The 17304-nt window shown below is 41.0% G+C and overlaps 1 protein-coding gene across 4 annotated transcripts in view; it reads right to left on the bottom strand.

Annotated features, from left to right (window-relative positions):
- Positions 1 to 8527: 8527 nt before the first annotated feature.
- LOC139480136 (uncharacterized) overlaps positions 8528 to 17304 on the bottom strand; it is a 78584-nt gene continuing 69807 nt past the window's right edge. For all 4 annotated transcript variants that reach the window (XM_071263165.1, XM_071263166.1, XM_071263164.1 and 1 more), the window contains exons 2-5: positions 16425 to 16636; positions 13809 to 13955; positions 11737 to 11958; positions 8528 to 10884 (exon numbers count right to left, since the gene is read on the bottom strand). In XM_071263165.1, coding sequence (XP_071119266.1) covers positions 10736 to 10884; positions 11737 to 11958; positions 13809 to 13955; positions 16425 to 16636 — 730 coding nt within the window. In that variant the 3' untranslated portion in view covers positions 8528 to 10735. The remainder of the gene's footprint in view (positions 10885 to 11736; positions 11959 to 13808; positions 13956 to 16424; positions 16637 to 17304) is intronic.

The following is a 17304-nucleotide window of genomic DNA, read 5'->3' on the forward strand; positions in this document are numbered from 1 at the left end:
AGCTCAACAGTCTATATGGTACGCAATATTACCTTACGACTTTAGTGTAGGCTTAGATAAGGGCTAGGCGGGACGAGACAACGCCTATCTCTCGTGCAGATCCTGATACAAGCATACCTAAAAACTCCAATACAAGTATATATGTATATAGTCTGCAATACAGCGAGAGCAATACAGTAAGTGTGTGATTAAGCGTGTGAGTGAGTAAGCGTGTGGGGGAGTGTGTGAGTGAGTAAGTGTTTGAGTGAGTAAGTGTGTGGGGGAGTGTGTGAGTGAGTAAGTGTTTGAGTGAGTAAGTGTGTGAGTGAGTAAGTGTTTGAGTGAGTAAGTGTGTGGGGGAGTGTGTGAGTGAGTAAGTGTTTGAGTGAGTAAGTGTGTGGGGGAGTGTGTGAGTGAGTAAGTGTTTGAGTGAGTAAGTGTGTGGGGGAGTGTGTGAGTGAGTAAGTGTTTGAGTGAGTAAGTGTGTGGGGGAGTGTGTGAGTGAGTAAGTGTGTGAGTGAGTAAGTGTGTGAGTGAGTGAGCGTGTGAGTGAGTAAGTGTGTGGGGTAGCTTGTGAGTGAGTAAGTGTGTTGGGGAGTGTGTGAGTGAGTAAGTGTGTGAGTGAGTAAGTGTGTGAGTGAGTAAGTGTGTGAGTGAGTAAGTGTGTGGGGGAGTGTGTGAGTGAGTAAGTGTTTGAGTGAGTAAGTGTGTGGGGGAGTGTGTGAGTGAGTAAGTGTTTGAGTGAGTAAGTGTGTGGGGGAGTGTGTGAGTGAGTAAGTGTTTGAGTGAGTAAGTGTGTGAGTAGATGTGTGAGTAAGTGTATGAGTGAGTAAGTGTGTGGGGGAGTGTGTGAGTGAGTAAGTGTTTGAGTGAGTAAGTGTGTGGGGGAGTGTGTGAGTGAGTAAGTGTTTGAGTGAGTAAGTGTGTGGGGGAGTGTGTGAGTGAGTAAGTGTTTGAGTGAGTAAGTGTGTGGGGGAGTGTGTGAGTGAGTAAGTGTTTGAGTGAGTAAGTGTGTGGGGGAGTGTGTGAGTGAGTACGTGTTTGAGTGAGTAAGTGTGTGAGTGAGTAAGTGTGTGGGGGAGTGTGTGAGTGAGTAAGTGTATGAGTGAGTAAGTGTGTGGGTGAGTAAGTGTGTGGGGGAGCGTGTGAGTGAGTAAGTGTTTGAGTGAGTAAGTGTGTGGGGGAGTGTGTGAGTGAGTAAGTGTATGAGTGAGTAAGTGTGTGGGGGAGTGTGTGAGTGAGTAAGTGTATGAGTGAGTAAGTGTGTGGGGGAGTGTGTGAGTGAGTAAGTGTTTGAGTGAGTAAGTGTGTGGGGGAGTGTTTGAGTGAGTAAGTGTATGAGTGAGTAAGTGTGTGGGTGAGTAAGTGTGTGGGGGAGCGTGTGAGTGAGTAAGTGTTTGAGTGAGTAAGTGTGTGAGTGAGTAAGTGTGTGAGTGAGTAAGTGTGTGGGGGAGTGTGTGAGTGAGTAAGTGTATGAGTGAGTAAGTGTGTGGGGGAGTGTGTGAGTGAGTAAGTGTATGAGTGAGTAAGTGTGTGGGGGAGTGTGTGAGTGAGTAAGTGTTTGAGTGAGTAAGTGTGTGGGGGAGTGTTTGAGTGAGTAAGTGTATGAGTGAGTAAGTGTGTGGGTGAGTAAGTGTGTGGGGGAGCGTGTGAGTGAGTAAGTGTTTGAGTGAGTAAGTGTGTGGGGGAGTGTGTGAGTGAGTAAGTGTTTGAGTGAGTAAGTGTGTGGGGGAGTGTGTGAGTGAGTAAGTGTTTGAGTGAGTAAGTGTGTGGGGGAGCTTGTGAGTAGGTAAGTGTGTGAGTAGGTGTTTGAGTGAGTAAGCGTGTGAGTGAGTAAGTGTGTGTGAGTAAGTGTTTGAGTGAGTTAGTGTATGAGTGAGTAAGTGTATGAGTGAGTAAGTGTATGAGTGAGTAAGTGTATGAGTGAGTAAGTGTGTGAGTGAGTAAGTGTGTGAGTGAGTAAGTGTGTGGAGGAGTGTGTGAGTGAGTAAGTGTGTGAGTGAGTAAGTGTGTGGGGGATCGTGTGAGTGAGTAAGTGTATGGGGGAGTGTGTGAGTGAGTAAGTGTATGAGTGAGTAAGTGTTTGAGTGAGTAAGTGTATGAGTGAGTAAGTGTATGAGTGAGTAAGTGTGTGAGTGAGTAAGTGTGTGAGTGAGTAAGTGTGTGGGGGAGTGTGTGAGTGAGTAAGTGTGTGGGGGAGTGTGTGAGTGAGTAAGTGTATGAGTGAGTAAGTGTGTGAGTGAGTAAGTGTGTGTGAGTAAGTGTTTGAGTGAGTTAGTGTATATTAGTGAGTAAGTGTATGAGTGAGTAAGTGTATGAGTGAGTAAGTGTATGAGTGAGTAAGTGTGTGAGTGAGTAAGTGTGTGAGTGAGTAAGTGTGTGGAGGAGTGTGTGAGTGAGTAAGTGTGTGAGTGAGTAAGTGTGTGGGGGATCGTGTGAGTGAGTAAGTGTATGGGGGAGTGTGTGAGTGAGTAAGTGTATGAGTGAGTAAGTGTATGAGTGAGTAAGTGTATGAGTGAGTAAGTGTGTGAGTGAGTAAGCGTGTGAGTGAGTAAGTGTGTGGAAAGTCACGTTATTACTATCAGAAATCGAGACTACCTTTGATCTTAAAACTAAAACTGTTAATATTGAAATATTGTATTATTATGTGGGTCGTCAATATACTAGTATCCATCCTATATCTTAGCAAGAGGGGCGGTCGGGTAGCCTAGTGGGAAATGCGTTGGCTCGTCACGCCGAAGACCGGGTTCGATTCCCACATGTGTACAATGTCTGAAGCCCATTTCTTGTATCCCCCGCCTGACATTGCTGGAATATTGCTAAAAGCGGCGTTAAACACACTCACTCACTCCAAACAATAACCGAAATATGTCCATTTCTCACCGAGGGGGCACGGGTAGCCCAGTCGTCTAAGGCGCCGCGATTCGCTGTGCAGAGTTGCGTCCCTTGGGCACGCCAGAAACCTATGATTGTGTTTCTAGGTTTGTCAGCACCATACCCGTGCTCGTGGGTTTCACCGAAGTGGTAAACGTCTGAGACCTGCATCACTTCAGACTTTCCTCCCACATTAAGCTGACACGCCACGATATAACTGGAATACTGTTAAAAGCGGCCTTAAACCCAACTCACACTCACCATTCCTCGACAATGCAATCACGAGTGCTCTCCCCTACGTCTTTCAATATTGAATGACCACGTATTCACATGGACAGCGCGGCCACAATCTTCCTGTAAACAGGCCGTTGGTAATTTCATGTTTACCTACGAAGCAATGATATATGCAAGCGCAATCATCTAGCATTACCTCCGTATGTCTCCGTCATTTCTCTATGCGAGACTATGTTGTCACGTGTTGTGTATATTCGTAATCATCATGTAATATATTAAGGATCACACACTGTCATAGCCACGGTATTCTAAAGCGTGTCTTGTTTGTTTGTTGTTTACGCCGCACTCAGCAATATTCCAGCTATATGGCGGCTATCTATAAATAATCGAGTCTGGACCAGATAAATCCAGTGATTGACACATGAGCATCGATCTACGCAATATATGATGACTAGCATCAACCAAGTCTATGAGCCTGGCCACCCGATCCCGTTAGTCGCCTCCCCTAAGGATTGCTGAAGACCCAGTCTCTACCCGGATCTTCACGGGTGGCTCTCGGGTCTCACTGAAGAGGTAAACGACAAGGATCTGCATCACTCTGGGTTTTCTTCATCATTAAGCTGACACGTGATGTAACTGAAAGTTTGTTCCACACCCATGAATTCGAACTCACGCCAACAAAGATAAACACATTCATTACAAAGATCATCTTCCCGAGGCAAGCGTGTCCACTACCTTTCATCAACGCCTAGTTTACAAGACTTTGATAAAAAAAAAAAAAAGGCTAGTCGACGCCCGGAGAGCGGAAGGTACGAGGTTCGATCCCCGGCCGCGTCATACCAAAAGACGTTAAAAGATGGTACTTGTTGTTACCCTGTCTGGCACTCGGCATTAAGGGGCTAAAACAAGGACCGGTCGGCTCGGAGTCAGTATACTGTGTCTGAGTGGGGTTTTCATGTTTAACTGCGGCATGCTATCTCAGTGGGCTAGCACTATAAATCGGCATCATTCTGGACTAGTACAAGCCACACACACACACACACACACACACACACACACACACACACACACAGCTATATAAGTGCAATAATCTTACATGCGACGTTAAACCCCATTTCACCTAACCTCGTATGATGATGACAAACCTAGGAACAATTGGGGCGAACTTGGATTCGAACCCACAATGACTGGTTCTCAGCCGCGTCATACCAAAAGACGTTAAAAGATGGTACTTGTTGTTACCCTGTCTGGCGCTCGCCATTTAGGAGCTGAAACAAGGATTGGTCGGCTCGGAGTCAGTACACTGTGCATGCACGTCGCTATATAAGTGCAATAATCTTGGGCGCGACGTTAAACCCAATTTCACCTCACCTCATGCATTGGAAATATTCTTGGTTTCCCTGTCAGTTCATAATCAGTACCCCACCCCTTCACCCATCCACTCTTCTACAGATACTGCTCATACTATTCGTCACCGCAAGAAATACCTTTTTCGAATAGGTTTTTTTTTATGAGAAAACATCAACTGGTACTAAAATTTGCGACTGTTTTGTTTTAGACCAGAAAATTGTTTGGTTGCGTTTCTTTTGTCCGTTAGTTTATATATTTGTATAAATGTATAGAGGAGTGTGATTTTGTATACGAATATATTACGCTGTACACACTGTCATCGAGTTCCCGTATCCGAAGATCCGGGTTAGAAAAGATCTTCAGCAACCCATGCTTGCCGTGAAAGGCGACAATGCTTGTCGTAAAAGGCGACTAACGGGATCGGGTGGCCAGGCTCACAGACTTGGTTGATGTATGTCATCGTATCCCAATTGCGTAGATCGATGCTCATGATGTCAATCAGTGGAATGTCTGGTCCAGATTCGATTACTAGTATTTACAAACCGCCATTATAAAGCTGGAATATTGGAACAGTGCGGCGTTAAACAACATACAAACAAAACAAATCCTGTGACACAATCTGAGATGTTTTTACACGTCAAGTCTCTGAAGCACCAGTAAAATATTCCATGTGCATGAGGCCAAATTAAGAGCCTGAAATCTTGCTTAGGTTCAAAGAGTCATTACTGAAAAAAACCTTAAACATACACAAAGAAAAATCTTAAGCACCCCATGTATATTCTACCCGGTGGGTGCTTATTACGTCGAATACGGTAGTCCTAAATTTAATGTCATTAAAACTTTGAGACATTAATGCAAATGTAATGTTGTCAATAGGTAAGAAATATTATCTATTATTACTGCACCTATTTACAAATCAACACCCACCTGCTTACACACGTGTGAGGAGCAACACAACAGCATCAGCAGGCGATAGTGACGGTCACAACACGCTGTATTATGTTTCAAATCAGTCATCTGTTTCCTAAAAAGAATTCCCAAACAATTTCCAAGTGTACTTGTCATTTTCCATGAAGGTTTAGATGGCTATGGACATTGGCTAACTATCAATAAATTTGTTATTTTGATACGTTACCGACCTTAGTCTTTCCTGTTATAACAAATGCTCGTCAAAAATTAGTTTATTTCTTTTCCCGTCAGTACTTCTGCTGTCTATGCCTTTTATAGGGATGGTGTTGGAAGATCACACAAGTACTAGAATGGCTGAAAACTGAAACACCAACACCAGGCCTTGGACAGTCCAAAGGTTACCTACATAACCTTTATAGGTTGTGTGTCAGTTTTCAGTGTACGTCAAGGTGCAGTATTTAGTGCCTTGATTTTGTCTCTGTCATCAGGTCAACATTTATTGCCAGATTTACCCAGATCACAAAACTTGATGTAGCAGGCAAGTACAGTGAGTGTTTTCAATGGCTTGATTCAGTTGTGCTGGGACCACCAACTGTTTAAGCCTGTCTTGTCGACGATGCCAACAAGAAGGTGTGTGCATCAAAGTGCCGGTTCATATACGATCACCATCAGAGGTTTGATGCTTAGGCCCTGTCCCTGTGGAGATCCGGGGTAGAATAGGTCTTCAGCAACCCATGCTTGCCGTAAAATCCTTGTGTAAGAGGCGACTAAATGGTCAGGCTCGCTGACTTGGTTGATGCATGTCATTGTGTCCCAATTGCGTGGATCGATGTTCATGATGTCAATCACTGGATTGTCTGGTCCAGACTCGATTGTGTACAGACCGCCGTCATATAGCTGGAATATTGCTGAGTGCAACAACCAAACAAATAAATCAAAGGCTCTGAGGGTAATCATAGCATCGTAACAGACATTAAGTCATTGATTTGACCATCTGTACTGCGTGAGACAACAGTGGCAACTACCACTACTGTCGTATGCTTGTGTTATATACCGTGGGGATATTTTCCTACATACATCATATTTTACTGCCGTAACTTTCACACGGCATTAATTATTTTGAAGTACGATAATATAACGCATTTCAAGGCTACATAATATCATTGTTAAAAATACCTGCCTGCCCGACCGTCTGAGACGGTCATTATACAGACAGACATTCAGTTTTGAAACATTGCACCGGATGGTCGCGAGTTGAAGTTACTAAGTTGACAATCCACCAGTTTATTGTTACTTTCTGAGAACTAATATTAAATAATACCATTCTTTTGTTACTTTTGTTCGTTACTCTGGAAAATTCTGGACAGGCAACTTATTTTCTGGTCTGGGGACTTTGCAAAGTTGCCAATCCAGTTGTCTGACTGAAATTTTAGGGAATTTTATACACTGAAACTATACACGTATCCTATGGAGGACTGATGCTTTTTCAATATTTGACTAGTTGGTTGATGGATAGATGAACTGCTCCTATAGTGTCATCAGTGACATCAGCAGGATGTGCACACAGTATCGTGTAAACTTTAAAGCAGAACAATGCAGCATTGTGTGAACGGTGTCCTATAAATGTCCTAGTCCTGCACCATGACCGTGGAATATATTTATTTTATGAAAAAATAATAATCTAGAAATGCATACAAAAGCAAGTCTAGCCAGCTCAAGCTAGCTCTATTCCACAGCATCAGCATAGGGAATTTTTTTATTTTTAGAGTCAAGAAGGATATTGTGTAATATAAGATTTCAGAGACTGAATGTTAGTCTATAAATGTCCCTGTGAAGCACAATGTAGAACTGTGTAAAGTGGATCCATAGCACTTGATTGCAGTGTTTGAAATAAAAAGAAATGTCAGGCTGTCATCAGGCCCTCATTTTTAAAAAACCTGCAGCTTATTCTTACAAATAAATCAACACGTAAATTTACTGCAGGCCATAAGGATTCATACAAACTTGGAACTACCGCCCGACGCTAGATCCACTGGCCACGGGCCTAGGCGCTTATTTCGAACACTGCTTCATTAACTAACAAATCAATTTTCTTTCCCATACACCAAGAAACAATTAGGCCAAAGATATTAGTAGACAACTATGTCCTGATTGGCTAATAACAGGGTGGGCGGGGCTTGTGTTGCATTATAATGCTGAACCATGTCCCTGAATTTGATATTTTGTCTTCATTTTTTTAATGATTAAAAAAGCTGTCTGTGAAGTTATTTTTGTTGAATTATTTATTTAAGAATTTACTTCAATATATTTCTGAATTGATGGGTAAACAGTAAAAAGTGGGTCACACTTTACACTAATCTGCTGTTCAGATTTACACAGTAAACACACTGTCTTTAACATTTATACTTCCATGAATGCAAAAAGATTTCTTAAATATAAGCAAGCAAGGTGCTAAATATGGCACGTTGTATCCACATTGCAAAATCCAGGTTCAAATCTCAACAACAACAACAACAACAACAACAAATACAGTAGTAGTACTTCCGTACATTTATTATCTTTTCAACATAATATGATATGAGTTTGCATGTAAACAACAGATATTCTAACTAGTAATTCAAATGAAAAACTTGCTCCAAATAAATAAAACTGGACAAATATCACAGAAACAAACTGACATGTTCGCCATCTCTCATTCTTCAAGGTTAAGATACAAAAATACTGTTTGAAGGTTCACGCATATTATGAACTTGTTTTAAAGTGAGCACTTTATTGCTGGCATTATATATATATATATATATATATGTATATATATATATATATAAAGAGAAGAAAACAAATAATTATGTGAACTAGTTGGTGCAAATGTGAAACCTCCACTATGTTTGCACTAGGCGTTTAATCACTATAACGTGCAAACATAACAAAACACACTACAACTTAACTTTTGAACTTAAAATCATTTCTGTTAAGAGCTGTGTATCAAATTTTGTTGTGTCATGATACAAAATCATAAAACATTTGCCCAAACCAACTTTCTTCAAACAGATAACAGTTTTCCATCAGTGCGATATATTCTCAACCAAAAGGCTTAAAAAAATTAGTCTTGGTTCTCAGGCACTGCCCACTTCATCATAAAGTCTGCTCCACGTTTTTTTTTTATATCCATTTTTAAAAAAAATTTAAAATCCTAATACTTAAAAAGAGATCCAATATAGCACGCAGTTACTTCCCTTTACATGCGCACTGCATCTCCTGTTATGGTCATGGCGGCAATAGGAGTTTGTATGCTTGTTGATGCCAGGTTGATGGGACTAGTTTGAACAAGCCAAAAAAAACAAAAAAAACAACCCCCACCCACACTATAGTTTCAAAAGTCATTGCCTGAGAACCAATTCTTTTATTTTGTTAAGCCTAACATAAACATACATTTCAATAGACACATTTAAAACAAGTTTCGATGAAACATGAAAAACTACAGGGAACTTCTGTCCTCCATGTATTAATACTGTAACACTTATTGATGAAAATAACAAGATTTGTCCACAAAAATATCTTTGATTCCATGACAGCCCAGGCTGTAACAGTGACTGTCAATGTCAACCCAGTTTTCATTTATTCCCTGCTAGGGTTATTGTAGTTCTCAAAAGAGTACAGGTAATTATCTCCCCTTGACTGTACAAGAAGCTCAATGTGAGGTCCATGGCTCAGAGAGAGAAATACCCCTCCTGTAACAAACCTTGAAATGTCAACTGTTCAAATACCGTATTCGACGTAATAAGCAGGCAGGGTGCTCTCAAAATTAAAAATAGGGGGCTCTTATTGGAATATATTTTTAATGAGAGAAAAAACAGACAGCCTGAAATGATACAAAGGAAAAGTCTGTGCGTATTATAATACGACAGATATATTTTCCAGAATTTAATTGCCCATAATTACGGGTGCATATAACACACGAGCGTGTATTATACACGAATAAATAAGTCTTGAGTACATTGATCAATCGGAAGGGGTGCTAATTGGGATTGTTCACTAGCCAATATATTAGCAAATATCGCCGTGGTCGCTTATTACGTCGAACACAGTAAGTTTTAATGGTGAGCTGAACAGGTCATGTTTCACACACACAGGATGATTCCTTCGTTTGAATACATTCATAATAGTTCTACATTGTAGAATAACACAATGGCTGATAACAAGCTGCTGACACAGGTTCGTCCAAGTGGCAGCAACGGGACACATGACTTCTGATATACATCCATGACAGCAGCACGGTGAAATACCAGAGATGTTTCAAATGTGAGATCTCGGTGTCCTACCCATGTTGCCAGGTTTCAACAATGCATTTCTATAGTAAGATTGTGATCTGACACATGAACCTTGGAAATTAAATTACCGTAATCAACGTAATAAGCGCCCAGGACGCTATCAAAATTAGAAATGGGGGGCTCTTATTAGAATATTATTTTGGTGAAAAAAACAGAGTACATTTTTCTAGATTTTAATAGCCCAAAATTAAGGGTGCATATAACACACGAGTGCGTGTTATACGTGAATAAATAAGTCTTGTGTACATTGATCAATTGGAAGGGGCGCTAATTGGGATTGTTCACTAAGCCAATATATTAGAAATTATCGCCATGGGCGCTTATTACGTCGAATACGGTAAATTGATAATTGAGAACTCATCTTCATATTTCAGAAAACAGAATATCATCTTTCATTATTATTCACACTATGTTCAAAATTGTTCCAGAGAAATAACGGAAAATATCAAAATATTATTGAAATGGAAAAAATAGGCTTTAGTGTTTTGATCATTATGCATGACATCATGATACCTTACTTGTATCATGGCACGAACACTCAATGATCTTTACCGTAGTTGCTGCAATACTGTTCATAAATACCCTATGTGAGATATGGGACCAGTCAGGTGGGAGTTTTCAATAACACACTTTGAAAGCTTGATCAAGTCACACCTGTCGGAAATATATGAAAAATATAATGTTCCAGGTTTGAACTATCTTCACCCAATTGGTTATTACTGAATCGAAGTAGTGAAAAAATAGTTTGTGAAATATATGAGTGAGCAGATCACACACTAAGACAAAACATGTCCATTACGCAGTCCTCATGGTCTGTCAAATACTGTAGGCATCACAGAAAGGATCATGACTACACCGTGTCCAGTAGGGGAATGCCAGTCTGACACTCCACACTGAGCACTGACAAATTCTCCCAGCTTCCGAAGTACGGTCCTACGGAACACACAGACACAGAGCATCCTCCCCCCACTGGCACGGCTCCTGCAGCAGGCTGAGGGGACACCTTATTGCATCCTGCTACCATCTTGGCATCTCAACAATATCTACACCTACAAACAACATCAAGAATCACGATCTTGTTTGGTCTTTTTCTTAATTTTCTTAGCTCTTTCCCATCGCACGGTTTCTGCCTCAAGGGCAGACAACTCCATTAGTCTTTGTTGGAACGAAGGCGATGCTCCTGAAACCGGGTCTGTATATTTTGGTTCACCTGAAAATGGAACAAAAAGGTTATTCCTGCTTTCAGTGTTAAAGGAAACTGGAAGAATCCAATCTTTTCGAACAAGTCTCAGTGTCATCAGATTGAGAGTGAGTGAGTGAGTGAGTGAGTGAGTGAGTGAGTATGGTTTACGCCGCTTTTAGCAATATTCCAGCAATATCACGGCGGGGGTCACCAGAAATGGGCATCACACATTGTACCCATGTCGGGAATCGAACCCGGGTCTTCGGCGTGACGAGCGAACGCTTTAACCACTAGGCTACCCGACCGCCCTTGAGAGAGTGAATGGTCCATGCAGAAGTGAGTAACACACGATCTATACTACAACACTACCACTAAAGTCTAAGTGGTTATCTATTAATTTGTTCCTTTCATATCATTTCTGTATCTGTGTTTCTAGTCGTCTAACATCACCTTTCAGTGTTCTCCAAAACTTGATGTTCAAATCTTAACTTCCATTTTACAAGGAAAACAAGTCAATTTACAAACATCCTAGGTACACTCATTTCACTTTGCCAAAGCATACCATCAGCACTGACAGATGAATGATCATTGTATTCAAATTCTTTTGGTAGCTATGAATTCTCTCCCTGTTCTTCAAAGGCATTATTTTGGGGGGGTTGAGAGAGTATATCCTCTGACTAGGTCAAATAAATTGGATCAACCTTGTTCTTGGTCTCGTTCAACAAACCAGACTTAGCGCTAAGACAACTGTATCTCCCATACTTTTACATAGACTTACAACAGTCATAGCGCTAAGATCGCTTTGAGGAATGGGGGCCCAGGGATGTTAGATTGATTCGGTTTAAAGCCTGGATTGTCATCTTTCACCCAGCTACTCACTATCTTTGGCAGTAGATCTGGATGTGGAGAAATTGTTTGGGAAGCCAACCCGTGAAGTGGGAGCACTTGGGCCTTTCCGGAGGTTCACATTGGATGTGTTAGACGTGGAAGTAAGAGAGAAAGACTTGGAACTTGTCGTTGTGGACGTTGTTGTGGAGTTGCGTTGTTGTAAGTTCGGACTCCATATTGTGCCCATAGCTACAAGGTCATCGGACTCCCGTCCTGGACAAGGAAAGGACTGATAGACAAACATTGTACAGTGTACCTCGAGCTTAAAGGGACAAACATTGAACAGTGTACCTGTCTAGCTTAAAGGAATTTGTACCCCTAAAACGTTTTGATGTAATAAATCAGCAGAATTTTGAAGATAAAGAAAGCAATTTAAGAACAATATTCTTCATAGACCATGTTTGCTTCTAAATAAAGTAAATATGAACAGGAAAATGGTATGAAAAGAGCAACATATGACGGCAGTGTTCAGGTGGGCAGCAAGATCTACCTGCTTACTTGTATGTACACGAACACTCTAGCTATACCAACTCCAATGTCATTTCATGCAAGCTGGTAACCTGGTGTGCCCAAATCAAACATTTATATATCTGGTACTGACAGATTAACCTTGACTTCTTATCACGCCTGGGATTTCAGAAGAAACAAAACAAACAAATAAAGATTGATAGCTGAACTCAGAAACTAGCGTCTTTGTGACAACATATCTGGTGAATTGCCATACCAGCACTCCTAATGGTAACTGATCAATTATTCTCCACTGACGTAGCTGCATGCATTATGTCACTTAAGGAGAAATATGGATTCCTGAAAACTTGCTTTATCTAAAGGATCACCATCTTAGTGGGAGGTAATAGGTGGGTGAGTGAGTTGGGTTTAAAGCTGCTTTGAACAGTATTTCAGTCATTCTGCAGAGTGAATTGAGGCACCTTGGTTGACAGGGACACCTGTGCCTCCGGGAGGAGTGAGTGATTGGTTGGGTTACATGCATCTTCACGAGGCAAGTGAGTTAACTGATTATAAAAGTCCAGATTCCACCCTTGCCGAACTAGGCTGGTATTATGGAGTTACAATTTGGCTGGACTAACGAGTCTATGCATAGTCCAATCAAAATCGCGCACCGAAATCGAAATTTGGTTTGTTAACTGTCGGGCAGATTTCGGTCGATTGCAGGATTTCCAAAGCATGTGCACCGCCAAATCGTTGTCAGCAGATATTTTCCTAATCTTTTCATGTTTTTAATCAAGGTGCTCACGTGATTTGATGTATTTCGCGATGTAAGACCCGTTCTATCACAACATAGATCCTGATTATCGATCAGATCGTCCTGACTGGGTGCCACCATTTTGGGTGAAACAAACGCAAGTGATACGAGAGGTGGAATCTCATTGGTCTTCGAGGGGACATAACTGGTAAAAGCCACTGGTGGCGCTATGATCGAGTCCAGTAATTCTAGCCTAGTTCGGCAAGGGTGGAAACTGGACTTTTTAAGTCAGTTCTCTCTCTTGCTTCGGGAAGATGGGTTACATGCCACTAGAACAGTTTTTCAGTTATATCATTTCATCTGACTCTGGGGCCCTGTGAAGATCTTGGTTAGAATAGATGTTCTGCAACCCATGCTTGCTGTAAAAGGCAACTATGCTTGTCGTAAGAGGCGACTAAAGTGATTGGGTGGTCTGGCTCACTGACTTAGTTGATGCATGTCATCGTATCCCAATTGTGTGGATCAGTGCTCATGATGTCAATCACTGGATTGTCTGGTCCAGACTGGATTATTTACAGACTGCTGTCATATAGCTGGAATATTGCTGAGTGCGGCATTAAACAGCAAACAAAAAAAAACCAACTGAATCTGTGTTGCAAGCCCAAGTGATGCAGATTATAAACACTGGTATAATGCTGACAGACCAAGTACCATCAATTACCAAATCGTGGCACTGATCTAACCTGATATATCTTACGACTACCCTTATTTGTTATCACTGCCACTGTTATGGTAACTACGCCACAGGAAACCTGGCTCCTGCTGTGACAGGAAAGGCAACTGCCTAGTCTTGAAGTACCTTGCACATTGTTTTTGTGATTCAGTAACTGATCACTTCTCAGCAGTGTTCCACGGACCCCGTTGGTCCTGCCATGGTTCTGCCCCTTGGCTGTGGGGAACGTGTTCTTAATAGGCCGCAGCTCATCCTTTTCCCCTTCAAAATTAACTGCAAAAGCAAAGCAATCATGCAAAGCCACATGCACATACAAGACACAGACAAGCTGCATTTACAATCTACACCTAGTGCTCCTTATGTATTGTATGACCGGCAAATTTTAGAAGCTGACAAAATGGACATAAATGATGGATAGCCACTTCAGTAAAATATCACATTATGGCTGAAATATTGCCGACAAGACTTAAAATTAAACTCACTAAACTACAGGAAAATAAAGAAGTTGTTATCCATAAATTGTGTTTTCTTTGTTCGCATGTCTACTCATATTAAACAGTCCTATTTTAACATTCATCACCACTCGCCCTTTTCCGTAACCTGCCAGAAAACTTGTCCCCTTATCGATGAATGTTATGTGCGAAAATACGCCAAACCAATCAGAATGTGCGTATGATTTCAAGTTCTTCGTCAAAGAATCCCTCCGAAATAAATTTTGATTTTACAATTGTCTTGCATCTAAAAATATACCCAAGACACATTTAAATGTGTTCAATCACACTGTATAATTCTGCACGTCCTGATGTGCTTTAAATTGCATCTGAAATATATATAATATATGGGGAAATATATGTGAACCATTACGCAATGAGTTGACAATTGTTTTAGGTATGCCCGTTTGTGCTAAGACGGAACCCGGTTGCAAAAATGGCCATGAGAGGGGCACGAGCCGCTATTCGTCCCAGTCCAGGAATAACACGAGTTGGTAACGGATGCTATTTTCACACAAAACGGCTAAACTCATACTTTTATCACTCAGATCATATAAGTACAAAAGTCTACTATATGTCATGCAACACTTCCTAAAACCTAACTACCTCCTGTTTAGCATGCGAGCTAGTTCAATAAGACACTCAGTACAATAGGGAACATTAACAACACACAGAAACAGATGGTAATAGATATGTACTATAATTGGATCAAGTCAAAGCATCATGAATGTTTAGTGCTGCATGAAATCTTTCATGTTGCAGTTGATGGTAAACCAACAAAGTATGTCATTCAGGTCAATATGGGAGATGTCAACCTTACTAAACTCAGCAGTAGAAATTGGCACTAGTCCTGTAGTCCTTTCCAAACTGCCCAATAGTTAGGGTATCATAAGGACTAGTAGAAATTTGCCATTTTTTTATATTTTGTTATATGTTGTCGTTATAAGGACTAGTAGACTAAAACTGTTGGTTTCTACTTCTGCTAATGAACTACTACAAATGACATGCCTCATGATCCAGCGTTAGAAATTGGCACTAGTCCTGTAGTCCTTGCCAAACTGCCCAATAGTTAAGGTATCACAAGGACAAGTAGATATTTGTCATTCTTAAAGGTTTTGCTATATGTTATCATTATAAGGACTAGTAGACTAAAACTGTTGGTTTCTACCTCTGCTAGTGAACTACTTCAAATGACATGCCTCATGATCGAGTGTTAGAAATTGGCACTAGTCCTGTAGTCCTTGCCAAACTGCCCAATAGTTAAGGTATCATAAGGGCTAGTAGAAATTTGCCCTTTTTATGGATTTTGTTATATGTTGTCGTTATAAGGACTAGTGGACTAAAACTGTTGGTTTCTACCTCTGCTAGTGAACTACTTCAAATGACATGCCTCATGATCCAGCGTTAAGAAATTGGCACTAGTCCTGTTGTGATCAGGCAAAACCTTCAACACTGTTTTACTACACTGAAGCATCGCTCCTATTTGTAACACGTGTTTGCCACAAACGTGGCTATATCCCCCACCCCTGTTGCAGAATTTATGACATAATTAAATCTGAACAAACCCTAACCTTTTTTAAACGAGCTGGAACTTGTCATGGAAATTGTAAAAAAAAGAAGAGTTTGGAACCTAAGTCCATCTTGTTGCCATGGAAACGTAAAAAATAAAAATTTCTAAAATTTATAAATAGCAAAAGGCACCAGTTCAGCATGTACCTGACAGACCTGCAAAGTTTCATGAAAAAATATTGAACGGTTTATGAGTTATGCTCCGGAAACGAACCCTACACTCACAGAACCTATGGCCATCTTGTTGCCATGGAAACGTAAAAAATTTAAAAAAATTAAATAGCAAAAGGCATCAGTTCAGCATGTACTTGACAGACCTGCAAAGTTGCATGAAAAAATATTGAATGGTTTCTGAGTTATGCTCCGGAAACAAAACATACGGACGGACAGAGTCCATTTCTATATCCCCCGCCAAATTTGTTGGGCGGGGGATAAAAATAAAGAAGTTCATCCACAAACCTTATCCTTACTTAGTTCTCCAACTTCTAAATGCCTCTCAAAGAAGTTATCTGAATCTAGGGACCTAATAAATCCTCACGATTGATAGTAGGGTAATAACAAGTACGCCTTGGCTTCATTCTTCATTTGTCCATAGAATGAACAGATCCTTCATACATCCTTGAGTTACCATTAGGACATCAGAATTTACCTCAACAAGTGAAGCATAGCACCAGTGTGTTACCTTTTTCCAGTGATATGGATCTTCTGGAGTTGTTCCTGCTGCTTGGCCTCCTGTTGGCGTCGATGTCCCGCAGTTTGTGCTTGTCCTTGTCCCGGTCGAAGTAGACTAGATCGGTGGTGGAGAAGTCATCAGCTGTAGGGGCAGGCCGACTCGCCTCCGGGTTGTACAGCAGGTCTGCAGTGGAGAACGGCACTGTCGGCGTACTGGAAGAACTGAAAGTCAGACACGGATATTTAGACAGAGTCAGGGGATCAAGTCAGCATTAGTGTCAAACCAGGATCTCAACCTCAGACAGGACTGTTGCTGCTCCCTGGTAACTAAAAGCGACAAAACCTTTTCCATATTAATGAGAAATCCCTGCTAAACGCAAAGTCGAGTGCATGATTCCGACTATACCGTGAGCAGGTGTTTTATGAATCACTATCAAATGGTGATGATACCAGATGTTTGGGAAAAGGTAAGCATATCAAGCCCCTGTGGTACCTGTAACAAACACATGCAAAGACAAGTCAATTAAAATTGAAAAGAAAATTATCCCATTTCTGAGGAATTGCTTCCCTGGTTCTGTAATTCTCCCAAAATGATAATGCCAGAGGGTCACCTTACCATAAATATCAGCAGTAGAAACTAACAGTTTTACTCCACTAGTCCTTATAATGATAACATATAGCAAAACCCTTAAAAATGGCAAATTTCTACTAGTCCTTAGGATACCTTAACTATTGGGCAGTTTGGCAAGGACTACAGGACTGGTGCCAATTTCTAACGCTGAATATCCTCAACATGAAACTCTAAATACATCCTCCAGTAAATCCTTACAAGTACCAAGTGTTGCCCAAAACAATGAGAATACTGAAATACCTCAAAATCATAAATCTTA

This window comes from Haliotis cracherodii, unplaced genomic scaffold (assembly GCF_022045235.1).
Source record: "Haliotis cracherodii isolate W230 unplaced genomic scaffold, xgHalCrac1.p SCAF_4, whole genome shotgun sequence".
Classification (NCBI taxonomy): Eukaryota; Metazoa; Mollusca; class Gastropoda; order Lepetellida; family Haliotidae; genus Haliotis; species Haliotis cracherodii.